The 17491-nt window shown below is 41.0% G+C and overlaps 1 protein-coding gene across 5 annotated transcripts in view; it reads right to left on the reverse strand.

Moving 5' to 3' along the window:
• Positions 1-5664: 5664 nt before the first annotated feature.
• LOC147048258 (transmembrane protein 132C) overlaps positions 5665-17491 on the reverse strand; it is an 82877-nt gene continuing 71050 nt past the window's right edge. For all 5 annotated transcript variants that reach the window (XM_085925269.1, XM_085925271.1, XM_085925268.1 and 2 more), the window contains 5 exons: positions 11382-11525; positions 10136-10344; positions 8417-8705; positions 8165-8356; positions 5665-7649 (listed from right to left, as the gene is read on the reverse strand). In XM_085925269.1, coding sequence (XP_085781395.1) covers positions 6594-7649; positions 8165-8356; positions 8417-8705; positions 10136-10344; positions 11382-11525 — 1890 coding nt within the window. In that variant the 3' untranslated portion in view covers positions 5665-6593. The remainder of the gene's footprint in view (positions 7650-8164; positions 8357-8416; positions 8706-10135; positions 10345-11381; positions 11526-17491) is intronic.

Genomic DNA, 17491 nt, shown 5'->3' on the forward strand with positions numbered 1-17491 from the left:
CAAATATAATCTTTGCCGAGTTTTGTAATTAATTTGGGGATAAGTTTTTTTCCCGTTGTTTTTCCCTGGCGGCACTGAAGATATTGTAGGTAATGGTTATTGTCTAACCTTCTCGTGTCTAGAATGGAATGGAAGCGATGAATATTTAACAGTTTTTATATGTACATATAAATATATCACGATGCCTTTTATACGTAGCATCCCATTAGTCTGATAAAGAGATTTTGCCTAAAAAACGACAAGTAGATGTACAGTATTATTTGAAATGAAATTTGCTTTCATTCATTTATTGTTTTAAAAGCTTTTCAATAGCGGAGTCATTCACATGAAAGCCGCGTCGTGAATGATTTGGATTATCGACTAAAGCCCGTGCGATGAATCAGTGGGATTTGATTATTTAATTACTATCGAATGGGATTTAAGGATGATGTCATAATTCAGTGAAATGGACTTTGCCAATATTAAATCTGCACAGAGGAGCGACACTGGAGGAAATTATTACAGCAGGCGCTGCATTGGCGATATTGATACGCCCTCTTTTCTTTTTTTAGTCCAACTGTAAAATAACATTCAAATCAATATAAATTTGTAAGATTGTTATGATATTTTATGTTGATATCTTTGTATGTAATAAAGATATATGAATTTAAACACTGTTGAATTTTTTATTATACCCCACAGGTAAACAAGAGCAAGACAGAGAAGTCATATTTTCCAGTATTTTTGCTCTGCTATGGTCTTATTTCATATTTATTTTATGTTGTTTTTGTAACCTTCGGCTCTTCCCATCGAAGTGAATCACACACTTGACTTGTTTGGCACTTGTGCGACCTCGGTTTCATCAGACATCATAAAAACATCCTAAACAGGAGTGAAAATGTGTTTTAACCAAGTTTTAATTTTGCCACTCAAAAATCCAAACCACAGACGTAGCAGTTAAAAGGTAAGCAAGATATTTCAATTCAAACAACAGCATGTTGGTATCATCTCAGAAGAATCTCTAATCTGGAGCATCAACTCCCCTATTGACAGATTTTTAAAGGATTGGGGTCATTGTATTGCTGGATTAGAGATGCATTAATGGAACCTCTCTTTACGGACGTTTTCCGGATGATATGACACAGGAGAGGTCACGTGACCACGAGGAACGTGTATGACGAGCAGGCGTGTTCATTTACTGTATGGACTCTTCTCGGTGACATGGCGGGTAAAAAAAACATCCCGACTGCACGCACAACATCTGTTCGAAGCCACTTTGCACGCAACATGAGGCTGATCTTTTGCGAGTCTCATTTATATCAAACATGGCCATCAGCAATAACTCCACATCAACGCATTCTCACCCCAAGCGCAAGTGCGCACTACATCATGTTGCTGTCAAAGCCGTCGGGATGCTGCCAGTGAATTATTCACGGCCGGGTGACTCGCTGAGTGGATCATTTGAAAATGTCATGGCAGGAAAAGCACAGGTATAATTGATAGCAGGCATCCTGGCTGCATCCTGTTTGTGTGTGTAAGTTTCATGAAGAGCCCTTTTCCACTCAAGGCTCCCTGAATTTTGCTCCACAGTGGGAAATGTATGCAGAACTTTGCTACTTCTAAGAACTCAAGTGCATGGAAGCGAGCCATGAGTTCAGTTCTTGGAAGTTTAATAATGGGGTGGAAAAGGCAAAATAAAGTACCGGCAGGATCAGATGAAGTCAAACATGACCAACGACTAGGAAAGCAAGACCGCAACACAGAACAACCTGACAAGAACAGAACGAAAGCAGCGAGTTAAATAACTAGAGGAGAGGAACACCTGGACAAGACACGAGTTTGGAAGAAGCTGATTGGGTAACAGCAGAAAGGTGAGATCAGGTGGACACAAGAATCTAACGAGACACAAGGGAAACAGGAAACGGAATTCTGAATCATAAATCATTGCTCATTTAAAGTGTAGGTGATGTCATTGTCTATAAATGTATTCATATCTGTCAAAAAAAAGGAAAAATAATCCTTTATTTGGAAGTCCACATGTTCACCACATGCTTCCATCTGTGGGCTGTTTGCGCCATTTTTTTTTCAAGACAAGGACAGCTCTTCTGTTGTTTTTGAGATATGCCATTTGAGCATATCGGCGTTATTGTGTAGGACAGGTTTCGGCGATCAAACAGCGGCATGCTTGCGCCCAGCAGGTGGTTGACTTCTGCTTTCATCTGACAACCCGTAGAAAGATCATCTACTGTGGGGATCCGTGTGACGCTATCAAACGAGGCCACCCTGAGTTCAGTGGCGGTAAACTGTCATTGCATAGCGTTGCGTTGGAAATTGGGAGAAGAAAATGTTTTGTTGCCATAAGTTGTCATTTTTTCCCCTTCATCCCGTCAATGTCAAAAGTTTTGCAAAAATTTTTGCCAAGTCCGACAATGTCGAAATATATCGACAGAAATGTCTTCCTCCATCTGTTCAAATCCAATAACCAGGAGCTTGATTTGTTTTGATAATAGATTCTCACTGGGAGTTGCCTCAACATTTTTGAACAAGCAGATGCTATCTGTCATGTCATTTTAATTTAACGCTTTTGCCGACACTCAAGAACAACGTCGATTCTGGTAAGTTGTCGAGACTCGACTGGTCCCCGGATAGTTGATAATGTTTGTTTTTCTTTCTTTTTTGCATTTTTCAATTTGCATTTCAATAAACTTGGCTTCTCTTTGTTGGAGAGAATGAGGTAAAAGGTTCTTGACACGATGGGAGAGGTGCAAATCAATGATTAAATGGCAGAGTGAGCACTAAAGAAAATAGTCACCGCCAACATAATGAACATGCCACATTAACACCCCCAACAACATACAAATCACACAAGGACAAAATGGATTATTTTACACGTTTGAGGTTAAAAGACTCAAAAACACTGGCTGGATTTGTCCGAGCGCTCTTTGGAAGCCCGGCTGCGAGGTATTGATTTGGAGCATGAGGCATCCGGTGCCATGAAAAATACAATGTCCTCCCTCTCATTTTAGTGGTAATGTTACTTGTCACCTCTCATAGCCAGACTATAATTTGATAAATCAATAAGGCAACATCAAGACGAGTAGACTTGACATTTTGGAAGGGGAGGGGACACCCGCCATCGGATCAATTTTGAACGAAACATTAAACACAGAGCCTCTTTGCTCCTATGACACTGCACAAAAGGGACATGGACACAACGTGCATACCTGTGCAATCATATTAGTTCAGATGGTTATTATTATTATTTAGAAAGTCAATTGAGTACAGATTATATATCAATTGTTCATAAAATTATTTATTTTGGTGTCATTGCCCAAACTGTCAAATCGTTGTTGGTGTTCCACAGGGTTCAATTTCGGGGCCCCTACTGTTTTGTATTTTCTTTCACTGCTATGCAGACGACAATAAGATTGATATTCATTTTGTCCTATGTGGAGGAAAATAAAATCTGCCTGGCACTCAACATCTTGAAAGTCAAGTTGGTCCCACTCTTGTATATTTCAACGTGTTAACTTGCACCTCCTCACGCCAACAGTCTCAAATCTGTGTTTTAAATTGGACAGTTTTCTTTTCAAATTTCTATCTAAATTGTCATAACTACACACAGGAATACGTGCCGAAAAGCAAGACACCACACAATTCAATGAAATGAGAGAATGCATATGAGATCTTGTCACTTTGCAGTTCTTCCACAGCAGTAACGCAGACTACTTGTTTGCGAAGAAATCCTTGTGTTTGGAAAAAAAAAAAAAAAGCTCAAACATTTCCTCTATCTCAAGAGACCTCATTCTTATGACTGTGTGCGCATCTTCCTGTTGGCATTGTTTATCCTTTTATCCTTTACACAGGCGGAAAAAAAAGACAAGCCAATAATTTCTGATCCGCAACTGCAAACACAAACACACGCTAACACCTACTTAACAGAAAGAAATGTTATGCTTGCCATAGTTCATAGTTCTTTGTTGTTCCGGAATATTTACGATGAAGCAGAATTATATACACATTCCACCTGAAAGGGAATTTTTAAATTGTTTCCATACAAATACTGTAACCAGGCCAAACAGAATATTTGCACAAAATGGAACTTCTGGTTTAAAAACACAAGTGGCCTTCAGTATGAAATAAGATAATGGAAAACAGTGAGATAAAAATGTCATTCAAGATTTTCTTTTCCAGTTTGCAGCTTTGTTAGATTGAAGTGAAGCTTACTGACTTATCTTTGAGAGTATTTTTGCTTTTGGAACAAAAACTGAGCAGACTGAAACGAAACTGGAAAAACAGTAGAGGTGAGAAACAGGTGCTTGTAATCAACTGAGCCGTCAGGTAAACAAAGTCCTCGGAGCTACCTTGTTTATCTGCCGGTTGATGAGAAGCACGTGCGGCAAAAGCCAAACTGTGGCATGGCTTCCTACTTTCTGGAATTTGGTTTTCGATTATAAACGTATGATAGTCGTGTTCCAAAACTTTCTGTTAGTGTGACATTGGGTCTAAAATACCGACACACTCACAAGTCCTTGTTATTATTATTATTATTACACAAGGGGATCCAGAATACACATCATTACCCCTTCCCAGACTCCCTAAGGACACTAGAAAAGATAGAAGTAAAAATAAAAATATCATCAGCGATAATGTAAGCAGAAGAGCTGAGAAATGTGTTGGTGGAGGGAGCGTGCCGAAACATGTTTGGAAACAACTGGAGCTATAAATGACTTGCGTTATTTTATAACGAACGACGGTTATTGTGGAATTACACTGTTGTCAACTCTGATGGTTAAAAGTAGACAAATGTGCTTCTACTGCTTCATAGTGAAGCGTGTAGTTCGTTTTGGAGCATCCACTTTAATTATCGTTCCTTGTCCGATGGGTTCAGGAGTGTTGGTATGGCAACCGCAGGGAAAATCAGCGGGGTGCCGGCAGAGTGCGGATGGTTTGTTGTGGTGACGGGCGTCTGATTCATTATAACTGATGAGTTGTCAGGGCGTTGACTACCTGCCATTTTCGGGATGAAGGTCTGAGCACAGGTGGAGGAAGGTTAACGCTGGATGGGGGGGCTGTTTCGGACAGAAACACCGTCAACCCAAGTGCAAGACTTTTTTTACCTACTTTGTTCAGACCTTGCGTTGCTTTCACCTCGATGTTACAAGACTCATATGTTGGATATAAAGGTGAGTTGCATGGAATAAGATTGAAATCTCTAATTAGTTTGCCCTTTGAGGAAGAAGAGCAGGTCTTTGATAGTCTGCAAGGAAACAAATTGTCTGTGAAGGTAACATGAGTTTCAAGCGCTGAGCTGCATCAGTCCTCAGACTTGGTTAACTTATTTCCAAATATTAGTTTAACATTATTCTGACCTTCCTTTCTTTTTTTTAAATAATTTCTTTCTACGATTAAAAGATTTTCATGTGGAATATCCTGAGGGAAAAAAAATGGACAGTTTTCTGACGACTCAGAAAAACATCATTTTTCCTGTCATAAACAACCCAAAATACAACCGGACAGCCTGATAAATTATAGCTAGACCAATGAATCACATATCAGCGTGACAGAGAGAAGTCACCTTCAGACACAATTCATTTAGGAAGGAGGATCTTGACGCACGCGTGACAGGATGAGTGACGAGGCCACGTTTCACAGTTAGCGATTGTTTGTTTATTCACTGTCATGACTGTTTTTTTTTTTTTCAGGCGTCCAAAATGTCACATATAGTTCTTTAAATGTGTAACTTGGGCCACAGAGATGGTACAGACTTCTTATAAATAAGAGATTGTCTATGATGCTCTAAATCATAATCCGTTGCTTTTTTTTTTTTTTTTTATTGACGTAAAATGCGTCAAATTAGTTGACTTCTATTGAGTGACGCAATGGAATCAAAAGGGGAATCGTTATCTAAAGGGGAAAAAACACAATTCAAATCAGTAGCAACATACAGAGGCCAACCCAAAACTAATTTTTACAATACCATACTGACGTGTGCCCAAAGATATTCCGTATCTACACACCTTCATTCCAGTTACCAGATCCAACACACATTCCTCCATAACATCATGCATTGATCTGGTTTCTGGTAACAAGGAAAAAAACAAAAGAAATGTATTTATACAAATTGTTACTATACATATAATCTCGCTAAATAAAACTTTGCATTTATATAGCAGGTAAAAAATTCCTCCAAGAATCTATAATTGGCGTTTTGCAGTACAGGGCATACAGCAACTCTGCAATAGCAAGCAGAGCACAAACAATACAGTACAATTAAAAGTTTGATGATATAAAAAGAAAACAAAGCAAAGTACAAGACGCACAGAATATGAAACGGAACCTCAATTAAATACAAAGAACGTACATTTAAGTTAAGCAACAATACCAAGATCACATTTTGTCTTTTGTTGTGGTGCTGCGGCGAATAATTTATCGCGGTCGCTCGCTTTTGAGTTTCTTAGTGCCGTCGCGGGTCTAATGTTCCGGTCCGGTGCGGTGAAAGAAGAACCAATGTCTGGTTTCTTCCTCACCTTACTTCTTTTGACTTCCCTTCATCATTCCGAAGGCATTCGGGTGAGTTTCTCTTTTAAGTTCTCGGACTGGACGACCAGCTTTCAGGCAATGTTCTTGATGGCGTTCTCGTTTAACTTTTCCATGTAGTTCCTAAGATCCTTGGAGTCCCCAAGCTCAATGTCCGGACAAACCCACTTGATCTCACTGGTTTGCATTAATGCTAACGGGCTTAGCACGGGACATCCGTTACTGGATTTGATGTTGGAAAAAGTGGTGAATTTCACTCGCTTTCTCTTGGTGGTAGGGGAGTTGAGCGACTCGCTTCTGGGATCCCGACCTCCGCCCGCATGCTGGGCGCCTCCGTTTAACAGTTGGCTACCTTCCTCAAGGGTGCCACCCTGCTCGTCCAGTTGCTGTCGCTGCAGGCAGAGGCCCTCCTCTTGGCCCAACCAGACCCAATCGTGGGAATGGGGCATGGTCTCCGGAGCCTCGAGAGACAGATGCTTGCTTCGGTACTTATACGTGTAAGAGATGCAGTTGATGAGGAATACGAGGATGGCCAGGCAGAAGACTCCCAACAGGGCGTACATTCCGATCTCCAGGTCGGTCATGGCTCTTCGGGTGGGCAGATCGTCATCGGTGCTGCGACTACGTGGATGTTCCACCTGGTCCGGATAGTCTGAGAAGTCACTTTGGATTTTCCCCCCAGTGTCTGCAGACAGACGACCCCCATTGGCTCTCACCGGGACGTGACCTCTAATAGTAGTAGCTCCACGGTTAACCAAGCCGGTTTCCATGTCCGAGATCGATCCGCCGTAATAAGGCGTATTGGGCCTTGTGGGTCGCTCACCTGGACGTTTATAGAGCTCCTCGGGCCCTCCGAACCTCACCTGTACGTTGGCCATCCCGGTGGCAATACTGGCACGCTTCTTTCCATTCTGGCATATGTCGGACATGCTCATTTCAACATGTACAAGCAAACCTTGACCTTCGCCCTTCGCCACGATGACCGGCCACCTCCACGCTGCGTTACGCTGTGCTACCACCACCCGCTCGTCCAGCGAGGTGGCTGTCAAGGTGAAATGGGCCGGGTTGTAATTCTCCAGCGGAGTCATGGAACCATCGCTAAACTGTAGCCAGGCACTGATGAAGGACTCCTAGGGAAATAATATGGAGGCTTCATTTTATATGATCACATTATGTGGAAGCAAAACGTGGAAAAAACAAAACCAGGAACTGTTTGGTCTGAACCCTCACCAAGGCTTCGGTAACCCAGTATGCAAACAAACCCTAAAAGTAACTCTGAAAAAACAATCTTATGCGCATTGCTTAAAAAATAAATACAAGGAAAGGGGGAATAGTGAATTGCAAGTGCATCCTAATTATATGAGAGACAGAAGGAAATTGGAGAAAATATCTCCTGAAGACAAATATCATTTTTCTCTCTAAGGACAAAGTCAGTTGCCTCGTGCCATTTGAAATGATAATGATCACAATAACAGAGATGTTCACTGCTTGTATATGCAAATCGAAGGGTCCCAATGTAAAGTTAATCATGAGAATAAAAATAAAAGAAACACCGCTTTAATTATTGCCACAACTTGAACTTGTTATCCAAACATAAAGTGCCTATACGGTGCATACTAATAAAAAAACTAAAAGGTGCCGCTACCTGTTGGGCCGCCTCAATGACTTCCTGCGTGCTTGCGGTGGCGACAATGGCGCTGTTGCTCCCTGGGCTGAGGTGCAGCGACAGGGAGAGTCCAGAAACCAACTGCACCCCCAGTTCTGTCACACTCACTTTGTCATCCAGCACCTTGACCGTCCTCTCGGCCAGGACCAACGAGGTCAGAGGAGACAGTACCTGCAAAACAACACTTGCTTAGTTTGGGAGCTGGGTTATCAAACAAAAAATGCACACTACCTGTATTTTGGTCATTCCGGCGCTTCGGCCAATCACGACTTGACCCTCCCACAGTTGGGCAATCTTCGGGTCGTCCACCCTGAGAGAGTCCTTCACCAGTTGCGTCACATCCACCTGCCAGTCGCTGCCTAGCAGGAAGTTCTGCTGACCTTGGTCATCGTCATCAGCTGTGTCTTGGACCTCTTCATTTTCCGACACAAAATGGGTAAGAACTTGCAGTTTGCTGCTCTGGTATTGAGGCACGCAAGAGTTTTCCGTCTTCTCCTCAGCGGTGGCGTCCTCGTCATACCTGAAGCAAAAACGAGTTTACATAAAGCATAATCTACTAAAGGTTGTTTTCCGAGGGGTCAACGTCCTTTTGGTTACTGTGACATTATTATAGCTAAAGCCTCTCTGATCTGTCGTGGCGCTCGCTGGATTTCTGACCACCCAAATAGTCCAAAAGAAAACAACCTGCTGCTGTGCTTGCATTCTCATTTTGTTCTAAAGGGCAGCTACTATTTTGCAATTTCTCCGCCATTTATTCCGCCCCTGGCATGTACCCTTTGGAAGACGGAATTTTTTTTATTATTTTTTTATATACAAAGGCAAACATGGTGTTCCTTGATACTATTCTTTCTGTTTATAAAGACTTTTTTTGTAATCTCAAATGCCCACATTGGCCTTTTATGTAACTGTCTAACACAGTCTACAGCTTTTTTATAAATACGTAAAAATACGTATCGTATTCCGTTTTTCCCGGCACTTAAAAATCGTTTAATTTAATTTAAATTTTGGTCAAATTAAAGTTGAATAAAGTTCGACCCATTTACTGGCCGGGTTTGTTTTCCCTCCTGTGCATGAATGCACCGTATAAACTGGAAAAATATGGTAAATATTAGGTAAAATTACGCAAAAATTTAAATTACGGTTTAGAGGTTCTGCCTGCAATCCGGTGGTCCAAGGAGGGGGGGGATTCACGAGGGGGGAAGGGGTGCTGATGTTGGGAGGGGTGTTGACGGTGACAGTTTCCATTAAGTCTAACGAGTCACAGCCATTTGAGCAGACCAACAGGCTGACAGGCTAACATGCTGCTGTCCTATCGCTTGGCTTAACTCCGATAACGGGCTCGGCAGGCGAAAATGAATTAAGATTAATGCCTGGGGTCAGGTCATGTTGGGAGCGATGAATAGATGATCAAAGATTCCGATGGTTAAATGAGACAGTTGTGAACATAAGGTCTACGCTTTTCCATATGCGACGTGAGATGATCTGTTATCAACGCATAGCCTCGTATGCATCCTCAATCCTATGATGTAATCCCCGTTCAGCCTTAGGCAAAGGAGGGTGGGGAATGGGAGGGGCTGTATTTGTGTTAGAGTGCCCCCTAGTGGGCTCTGCAGGAATTATAAATAGCAATATAATGGGACATATAAGCACAGAATTAAACTACTACAACAGTATATGAATATGATTTGCTACCCACAAATACAATAAACCTTATTTTCAAAGTGGTCCATCTAAATCAGGGGTGTCAAACTATTTTTTTTGACAATTTGCAATTCTAGTAATGACGCACAAATTTGAGGCACAATTTGTCTTTGCGGGCCACATAAAATGATGTGGCGGGCCGTATCTGGCCCCCGGGCCTTGAGTTTGACACCTGCGATCTAAATTCATATGAAAATGCAAATAAACAGTAAAAGCAATTGTGTCCCAAAGATTAAGAACACGTCTGACCGTCTTTGTCCCGTAGCGACGGGCACCCTCCATCCTTTGACTTGATTGAGTTCCGGGTCGGCCACGTCGATGAGCAAAGGGAGGCGGGGCATCCACACACTCATCTCCAGCTGTGCGCTCAGGAAACTGTAGGTGAAGTTGAGCATCACCTTGCTCTTTCCTCGTGTCTCTTTCCCGTTCACATACACGTAGTCGCATCTCTCGGACACCTGTGAGGAAGACGAAAAAAAAATAAAATGATGGAATCTGGCCAAGACAAGAAAGTGACAAAAAAACAAAACAATAACAAAGTTTGCAATCTACGACTTTGTGAAATGGGTTTCTCGAGCATGTCGTCTGTTTGTGTTTGTGTAGCAAGAACGATGACTACGGTCCAAAGAAGCAGATGGAGCTGGAAAAAAAGAAACCCAGACATGTCTGATCCAACTAGAAGGGAAAACATAAGCTCAAGCTAAATTGGTGAATGGTGGAATGAATTTGAACTGAATTTGGGCTGATGTTCTCAGATGCACTTCCAATATGGAGACAAAATAACACACAACATCATAGTTGTCTTTCTTCCTTCTCTTCAAAACACCAGAATCTCCTCATCAGGCGCTCCAATCAAATACTTAACAATCCGTCCAACAAAAAAAATTACATTTGTCATTTCATTTCAAACACCAGCGTCATGGACAACACACACAAATGTTTGGAACAAATAAGACTCAGTGTGTCATCTGACTTCTTTGCATACAACTTGGCAGAAGGACTCGGCGACGGTGTCAAAACATGAAAGAATAAAACTGACACCTTGGGCTCCAACCCACTGAGTTCCTGACAAAATGATTATCGTGCTTAAAACAAAAAAAAGACTTCCATTGTATTGAAAATTGACAATTTGATTGTTAAAATTATAAACGTGTCATATGTGGACTACTGGAGCCTTTAGTTTTTAGTTTTATGAATTTTTCGGGGATCTGACTAAACTAGTTTGTATGTTTATTTCACCAAAGTTAAATTTTAGGCAAATTTCTCTTTGAATAAAAGCACAACATGCTTACCCGCTATATCAATATTTGACTTAATCATTTGACTCAACACGTACCTTCTACCGTCTGATAAAAAAATATTATTAATTTTAAAGTTATAAAAATTATATAATGAACACATAAATAAATAAATGAATAAGAAAATAAATAAAATGAATAAAACGAAAAAAAATAAAAATAAATAAATAACAGTGTTTAAAGCACACCCCACCTACCTTGATAACTTGCTCATCTGTTGACCTGCATTCCACCGACTCTGTTACATCCGACACTGCCCCATCCGTTCCCACGGTGACGACCTTTACGGGCACGGCGACCGTTCGACCGGTGAGGACGGCTGTGTTAAGGATTTCGGTGTCCTACAAAATGAAACAGAAATATTCCCATTTTATTGCTCTTACTTGTCATTTTACGAAGTGTATTGCATGCTTATTGTGTCTCATCGGCCTAATCACCCTTCGGAATGTGAGCATAGTCTTTTTGCAGTAATCAGCAGGAGCCTATTTCAAATTATAAAAAAAAAAAACTAAACAATTATAGTTCCTGTCAAACGGCGTTCATTTCAGCGATATCACTAGATGCATTAACAAGCGAAAAGCATTAAAGAGGTGGAATGAGATAATGAGATCAATTAAGACAATGGCGTTAATCCTTGAGCCGCCGGCGCGACGCTAGCGGAAGATCGGCGTTGACGGTGCCTCTTGCTCATTGCGGCTCACTTTCACTAAAAGTCTTCTAAAAAGAAAATGGAATAATTCTGACAGCAGTGTGCAAAGGGTTTTGTCTGATCCTTTTAAAAGAGGAATTTCATTTTAAAGCTTAAAGCTAGACAGTTTGACTCCTATTCATAAAGGCGACCGGCATTTTGTTATTATTTTTTATGACAGCCAATTTTTGCATTGCTGCAATTGAGTACTTTCCCAGACTTATCAACACGTGTCCTGGAACTTTTCTGACATAGGTCGTATTCCGATTCAATACTTAACAATTAATGAGACAAGCCAACTGAACTTGATAACTTTTGATTTGCAAATCAGAATGAAACATAGGGACACCTTCCTCTTTTGAGTTTAGTCTAAAAGGAAATTAAAACATTTCTCTCCAACTAAATTACAATCCCCCTCATAACAACCCTCTCTATTTTCTCCGCTGAGCGATGAACCCATTTTCTCATAATTGCATCGTAAGACTGAGCGTACACATTTCTGTGTGTGTGCCTATTAAGCACCTACAAAAAAGTGCACTTTGTATGCTGTGTTTTGTCCCTTTGTGATGGCTGCTTCCACTCAATAAGCCATTACCCATGTAAGAACACAATGAAAAACAGAGCCAGTAATGAGCATTCGATACCGACGTTTGAAACCAGACAAAATATTTTTGATTGAGTAAGTAATAGCCGGCACATCATCCAGAAATTCGGTGAAGGAACACAGTGGAGTGCCATAAAAAGCAAGAACCTTTTTCCACTCCAATTTCCTTTCGTCTAGCCGTCAAAAGTAAAACCCCCTCCCGCGATTACGAGGAGCGGAACTGCACATTTTATTTGCACTCCGATTGTACTCGACTCATGATAAACACCCGTGTTGCCAAATTGCAAAACACACATCGTCCGTGATGCCAGCAAAATATGAACCGCAGGAGCCCTCCGACAAAGGCAAGAAGCATGTCTTCCTCTTCAGCCAGCAGCTTATCCTAACAAGCTCACAATCGTGAACAGAGGAGACCAATAGGAGACTGCACCTGATAAAAAAATCATGTTATGCCTTTGGGTAACGGGTACAATGGCGGGGAACATCGGGTTTGAGATAAAGGATGCCGGACCGACAACCTGCGGTGGTGCAGAAAATAACGAGAATGGTCCTAGTATTTAAAGTGTTCAATTAAAATTTCCGTGCATGATCAGCCTTTTGTAAGATTATGCCATAATATTTCAGAATCATCACATTCAAATCTGGATTTGGACTCCAAAACCTATTATTTTAAAAGCCATTTAGAAGTTGATTGGTGATCATCCAAATGAACTTTGGCTCAGAATTTTCTGGTAAAAAGTAGAAACCAATCGCAGCAAGTCATCCAGGTCCTGGAGTGTCAAAGCAGCCCCAGACCATCACACGAAAGTAACATTCCTAACCATGTGTCAAAAGCAATTTGGACTCCTTATAATGTGCAAGTGCTCTCAGTTTGTCCATGCAACATCTTTAAATAAGTGGGCAGTTAGGATTTAATCTGAATGCTCATCATGTAATAAGCAGCATTATGAAATCAATAGGCTATAACGTCATCACACCCGCAGATCAGCATTTGACTGCGAATGCACGAATCAAAGCAGCAGGTTGCGTCGAGAAGCCCACGTCTCAGAATGACGGCTAGGATTGCAGTATTTACTACCTGCTGTTCTAAAGTGGTTCGCAGCTATCAATTGTCAATAAAAAGTCAATTTCCACCTGCATAGGACCACGGCCAGGATCAAACAGAATGGCAACCCTCAGCCGCTTTCTGCAGATAAATGAAAGCGAGGGTAGGAGCATGAATCAAACCTGAGATTACATTTGATCCTTGGTCAAAGACGGGTGATGCCATCTTTGCAGAATGTAATCTCTGGGCAGCGGAGTAATGGTAAACTATGCTGACTCGGAAAATGTTGACCAGGGACGTCCTACGTAGTTTTTGATGTGTTGAGGCTGTAAAACAATTGAACTGTCTGGATTGCTGTAGAGTATTTGGAACCTCCTGTCTCATTACGGGGCAGTGGTGAAGAGCTACATTTAACTGGAGTGACCGGGTAAGCTAACATTACCAAGAGCGTTTATTTTAATTTTTTCGAAAAACCTCAACACTACAGATATACTTGTGAAAATCTAACAAAGTAGATGTGGTGACAAATCTGTTCACCCATTAAGCTATCAGCAGCGGTTTATCGTAATCATACCATATACCACGAGTGGGCGCCCTCTTGTGGCATACTAAAGAATCACAGAATAAAATGCCTATACCGAACATAATGTAGTGTGTTTTCTTTTTTTTTATGGTCCAGTGCAGTCAAAAGACAAACAGTCTCCTTTTCGAGGATGGATGGTGTAAGTTACATTCAGCGGAATTGGAACATTTAATTAATTGGCGGATTTCAGGGGGCTTTAAACACAAGAAATTATGTAATTAACTCAGGCACAATCTTTTTGCAGCATGCGTCTGCAATTAAACCTCTTTGCATATATCGTGCTCATGTTGTATACATGTTGCATTTTTATGAGCGCATGTTCAAAGGCACATTTCTTCTCAGGCACTTACTAGCGTTTGCTGTTTTCGACGCCAAAGACTTAAAAGCAGCTCAGGGGTACTCTGCCATGACCGGGAGTAAGAAACACGGACGGCTATTGATTACAAAAAATTAAATCAGGAGCTAAAGTGATTTATTCTATGCTCATTAATTACATATTGATTCACAACACAACCTGTTGGCCTAGTTATTGTATTGTGTGAGCTCTGGATGCATTAACAAAGATTAAATATTGAAAGCGTTTAAAGTGCAACGAGAGCAAGGAGGTCATGTTTGCTTGACTGTGTTGTTTGTATGTAACTTATTGACTTTTTTTAATGTCAGCTTTATTTCTAACAAGCAAGATATTTTAGGTTCGTGTTATAGCGTATGTTATGTTTATTATGTATATGGTGGGAAAATATACAATCTGTTTTGTTGATCAATTTAGCACTGATCAGATTTGATCCGATTTGAGAACAAAACGGTTCCTACATTTGGGGATAGTACAATACGTGCTCTCTGAAGTCCTCTTGTTTTTTTTTGTGTGTGTTTTTTTTATGATAATTGCTTAACATAAAGGAGGGAACTGCAGAGGTTAGCAAAGATAAATAAGTTGCTCCTCATAAAACCTGTCCACATTCAGAGTGCTCCACTGTGCAATACGCCTCCGGTTCAATAAATCACTTTGAACCTGCACTGACAAGACGGGGTGGGGGGTGGCTGATAGGGAGGGAGGGGGCGGAGGGGCGGAGGGGGGAGCTAAGCAAAGCCAGCCAGCAAAAGTAAGCAAACAAACATAACTACAAATTATAGGACGGACAGGATTAGCTCCAAATTAAAGTCTGACTGGCGTTTACAGAGGTTGCATTCCGTGGCCTTAATAGGGGTAAAAAAAGAAATGAATTGTGTAAGCTGGAATGTGAATTTAGTTGAAGTCTCTCACTGCAACACCCACTAGTTCAACACATTCATGCTGTCAAGATGTGAAAGATGCTACAGAGGGCTATATTGGAGAAAATGAGCTGAGCAGTTGTTGGCGCTCAAAAGCAGCTTGGCCAAAATAAAAGAAGCAAACTTTTTTTTGATGATTGGAAAGAAAGTTTCATAGATTTGTATAAGTGTGGTGGGTGTTATTGTAAAGATGAGAAAATACATGCTCAATAGGGTTTAAGTCTGTAAATTGACTTGGCTAGCCAAAAATCTCTCTAGTTCTTGAACGTGTTTGTTGTTTCTAAATTTAAGGAATCGCTTCTAGTATTTTTGGACGGGCTAGTCGTTCTGATCATATCAATTAAGGTCTCCGCGTTTGTATCTCGGAAAAGTACATAGAATTCCTTTTTGGTGTAGCTCTTGTATTAGCACTCATAATTAAATTATATCAAAGTCCAGTGATGGCATATTACATTACAATGCATTAAAGGCTTTTTGCATTAGTAGCTTCCCTCAAAACTTTCTTATATAATTTGAATTTATATGGCCAGAGTGTCACCATAAGGTTTGTGTGCTTTTAAAGAACATCTAAATGGTTATTTCCTCCACACGAGAGGCTTAATGTACATTAGACACACAAGAGCCCTTATAGGCTGATGAAACAATCTCGAGAAACTTCGCTAATATTATGGCAGCCATGTCTTAACTTTCTAACCCGCCAAGCTCTGAAGTGAACTGCGAGAGAAATACAAAGCTCACAAGGCCTCTCGTTTGCTCTCTTTGTCTTCATCCTTTCCTCTCAAGACGTGGCTGTTCAGGATTATCAAACGCGCAGACGATGCTTAGCAACCTCCGCCCCAAGACGAATGAGAAATAATGTTTCTAAAATAACGGGGGCAAAAGACAGAGAGGTAAAATAAATCTCTGTGTAAGCACAACAGGATTTAATTAAGCTATAAGTTGCACTGCAGCCGCACAGAGGTCGCCGAATGCTGACTCGGAGGAACTTAACATGCGAGTGGATAAGCCGTTTATGCTTTGACGTTTTCTTTTTCAAAAAACAACTTGTGTCTATGTGATGGAATGCTGCCAGAATATCCAAACACGTAAATTATGTACATGTGGAACGTTCCCTCCCTTTGGGCTTATCTGGTTCTCGACATGGTCGCCCGTTAATTATGCTGTCATCGTCTTTTTTTTTCAGTCGATCATGATTATGGCATCAATCTTGCGCGGGAAGCATTTGGTCAAACCCTAATTATTCGAGATAAAGGGTCTCAATCAAGCCATGGGAACAAAAAAAAAAAAAGCAAATGTTGGGCTTCTTACTAATGGCTCTGATTATATTACGAAACAGCCGGCTGGCATCGATTGAATCGGAAATGGGGCGATTTCTGAAGCTAGCATTTGGGATGTACAGTAAAGTGATATGGGCCCCGCACTGGATGTCTTCCCTAATGAGAGAGCACGGCACAGCAAGAGCGAGATCAAAAATTCATGGAAGGATGTGATAAAAGTAGCCCGCTCTCACTTGGCGTGTTCTCAACATGTTCCGCCTTTTAAGTTGCTTAATAAAACGCCTTCGCCTTGTCTCCCGTCGTCCAACTGATTGGCGCCGCGTCACCCGCGCTGTTCAGATCTCTCGTGGCACGAGGCAGGTTACGGAAATATCAAATATAATAGCCAGAAACTATAGGATCCTTTTCACAGCCCTAAACTGAATCATGCCGCTTGTCTAACTGCATGTGTTGCCTTGTTTTGGAAAGGCACTTTTTATTTGAATAAAGTTACAGTAGTCAATCAAGTCACGATTCTCTTAATATCAGTATGGGGCAGATTAATGACAGTTGCCTTGATTTTACAGCACATATAAAAGACTCGAGGACTGACTTGTGCTGTCAAGCGTGTGCCAAAATGAAGCCAGAAGCAATTGGAAAGTGATGAGATTTTATCGAACGAGTCTTCTGGCCTTAGAGCGACAGAAGCCCCCCCTGAGCCCTTGAGACGGCAACGGAGCTAATTGATGTCATTGGTGGTTCCCTACATTTATTTATTTATTTATTTATTTATTTATTTTATTTTATTTTATTTTATTTTATTTTATTTTATTTATTCATTCATTCATTCATTTAATTT

The sequence above is a fragment of the Syngnathus leptorhynchus genome, chromosome 12 (assembly GCF_054491065.1).
Source record: "Syngnathus leptorhynchus isolate UIUO chromosome 12, UIUO_Slep, whole genome shotgun sequence".
Classification (NCBI taxonomy): domain Eukaryota; kingdom Metazoa; phylum Chordata; class Actinopteri; order Syngnathiformes; family Syngnathidae; genus Syngnathus; species Syngnathus leptorhynchus.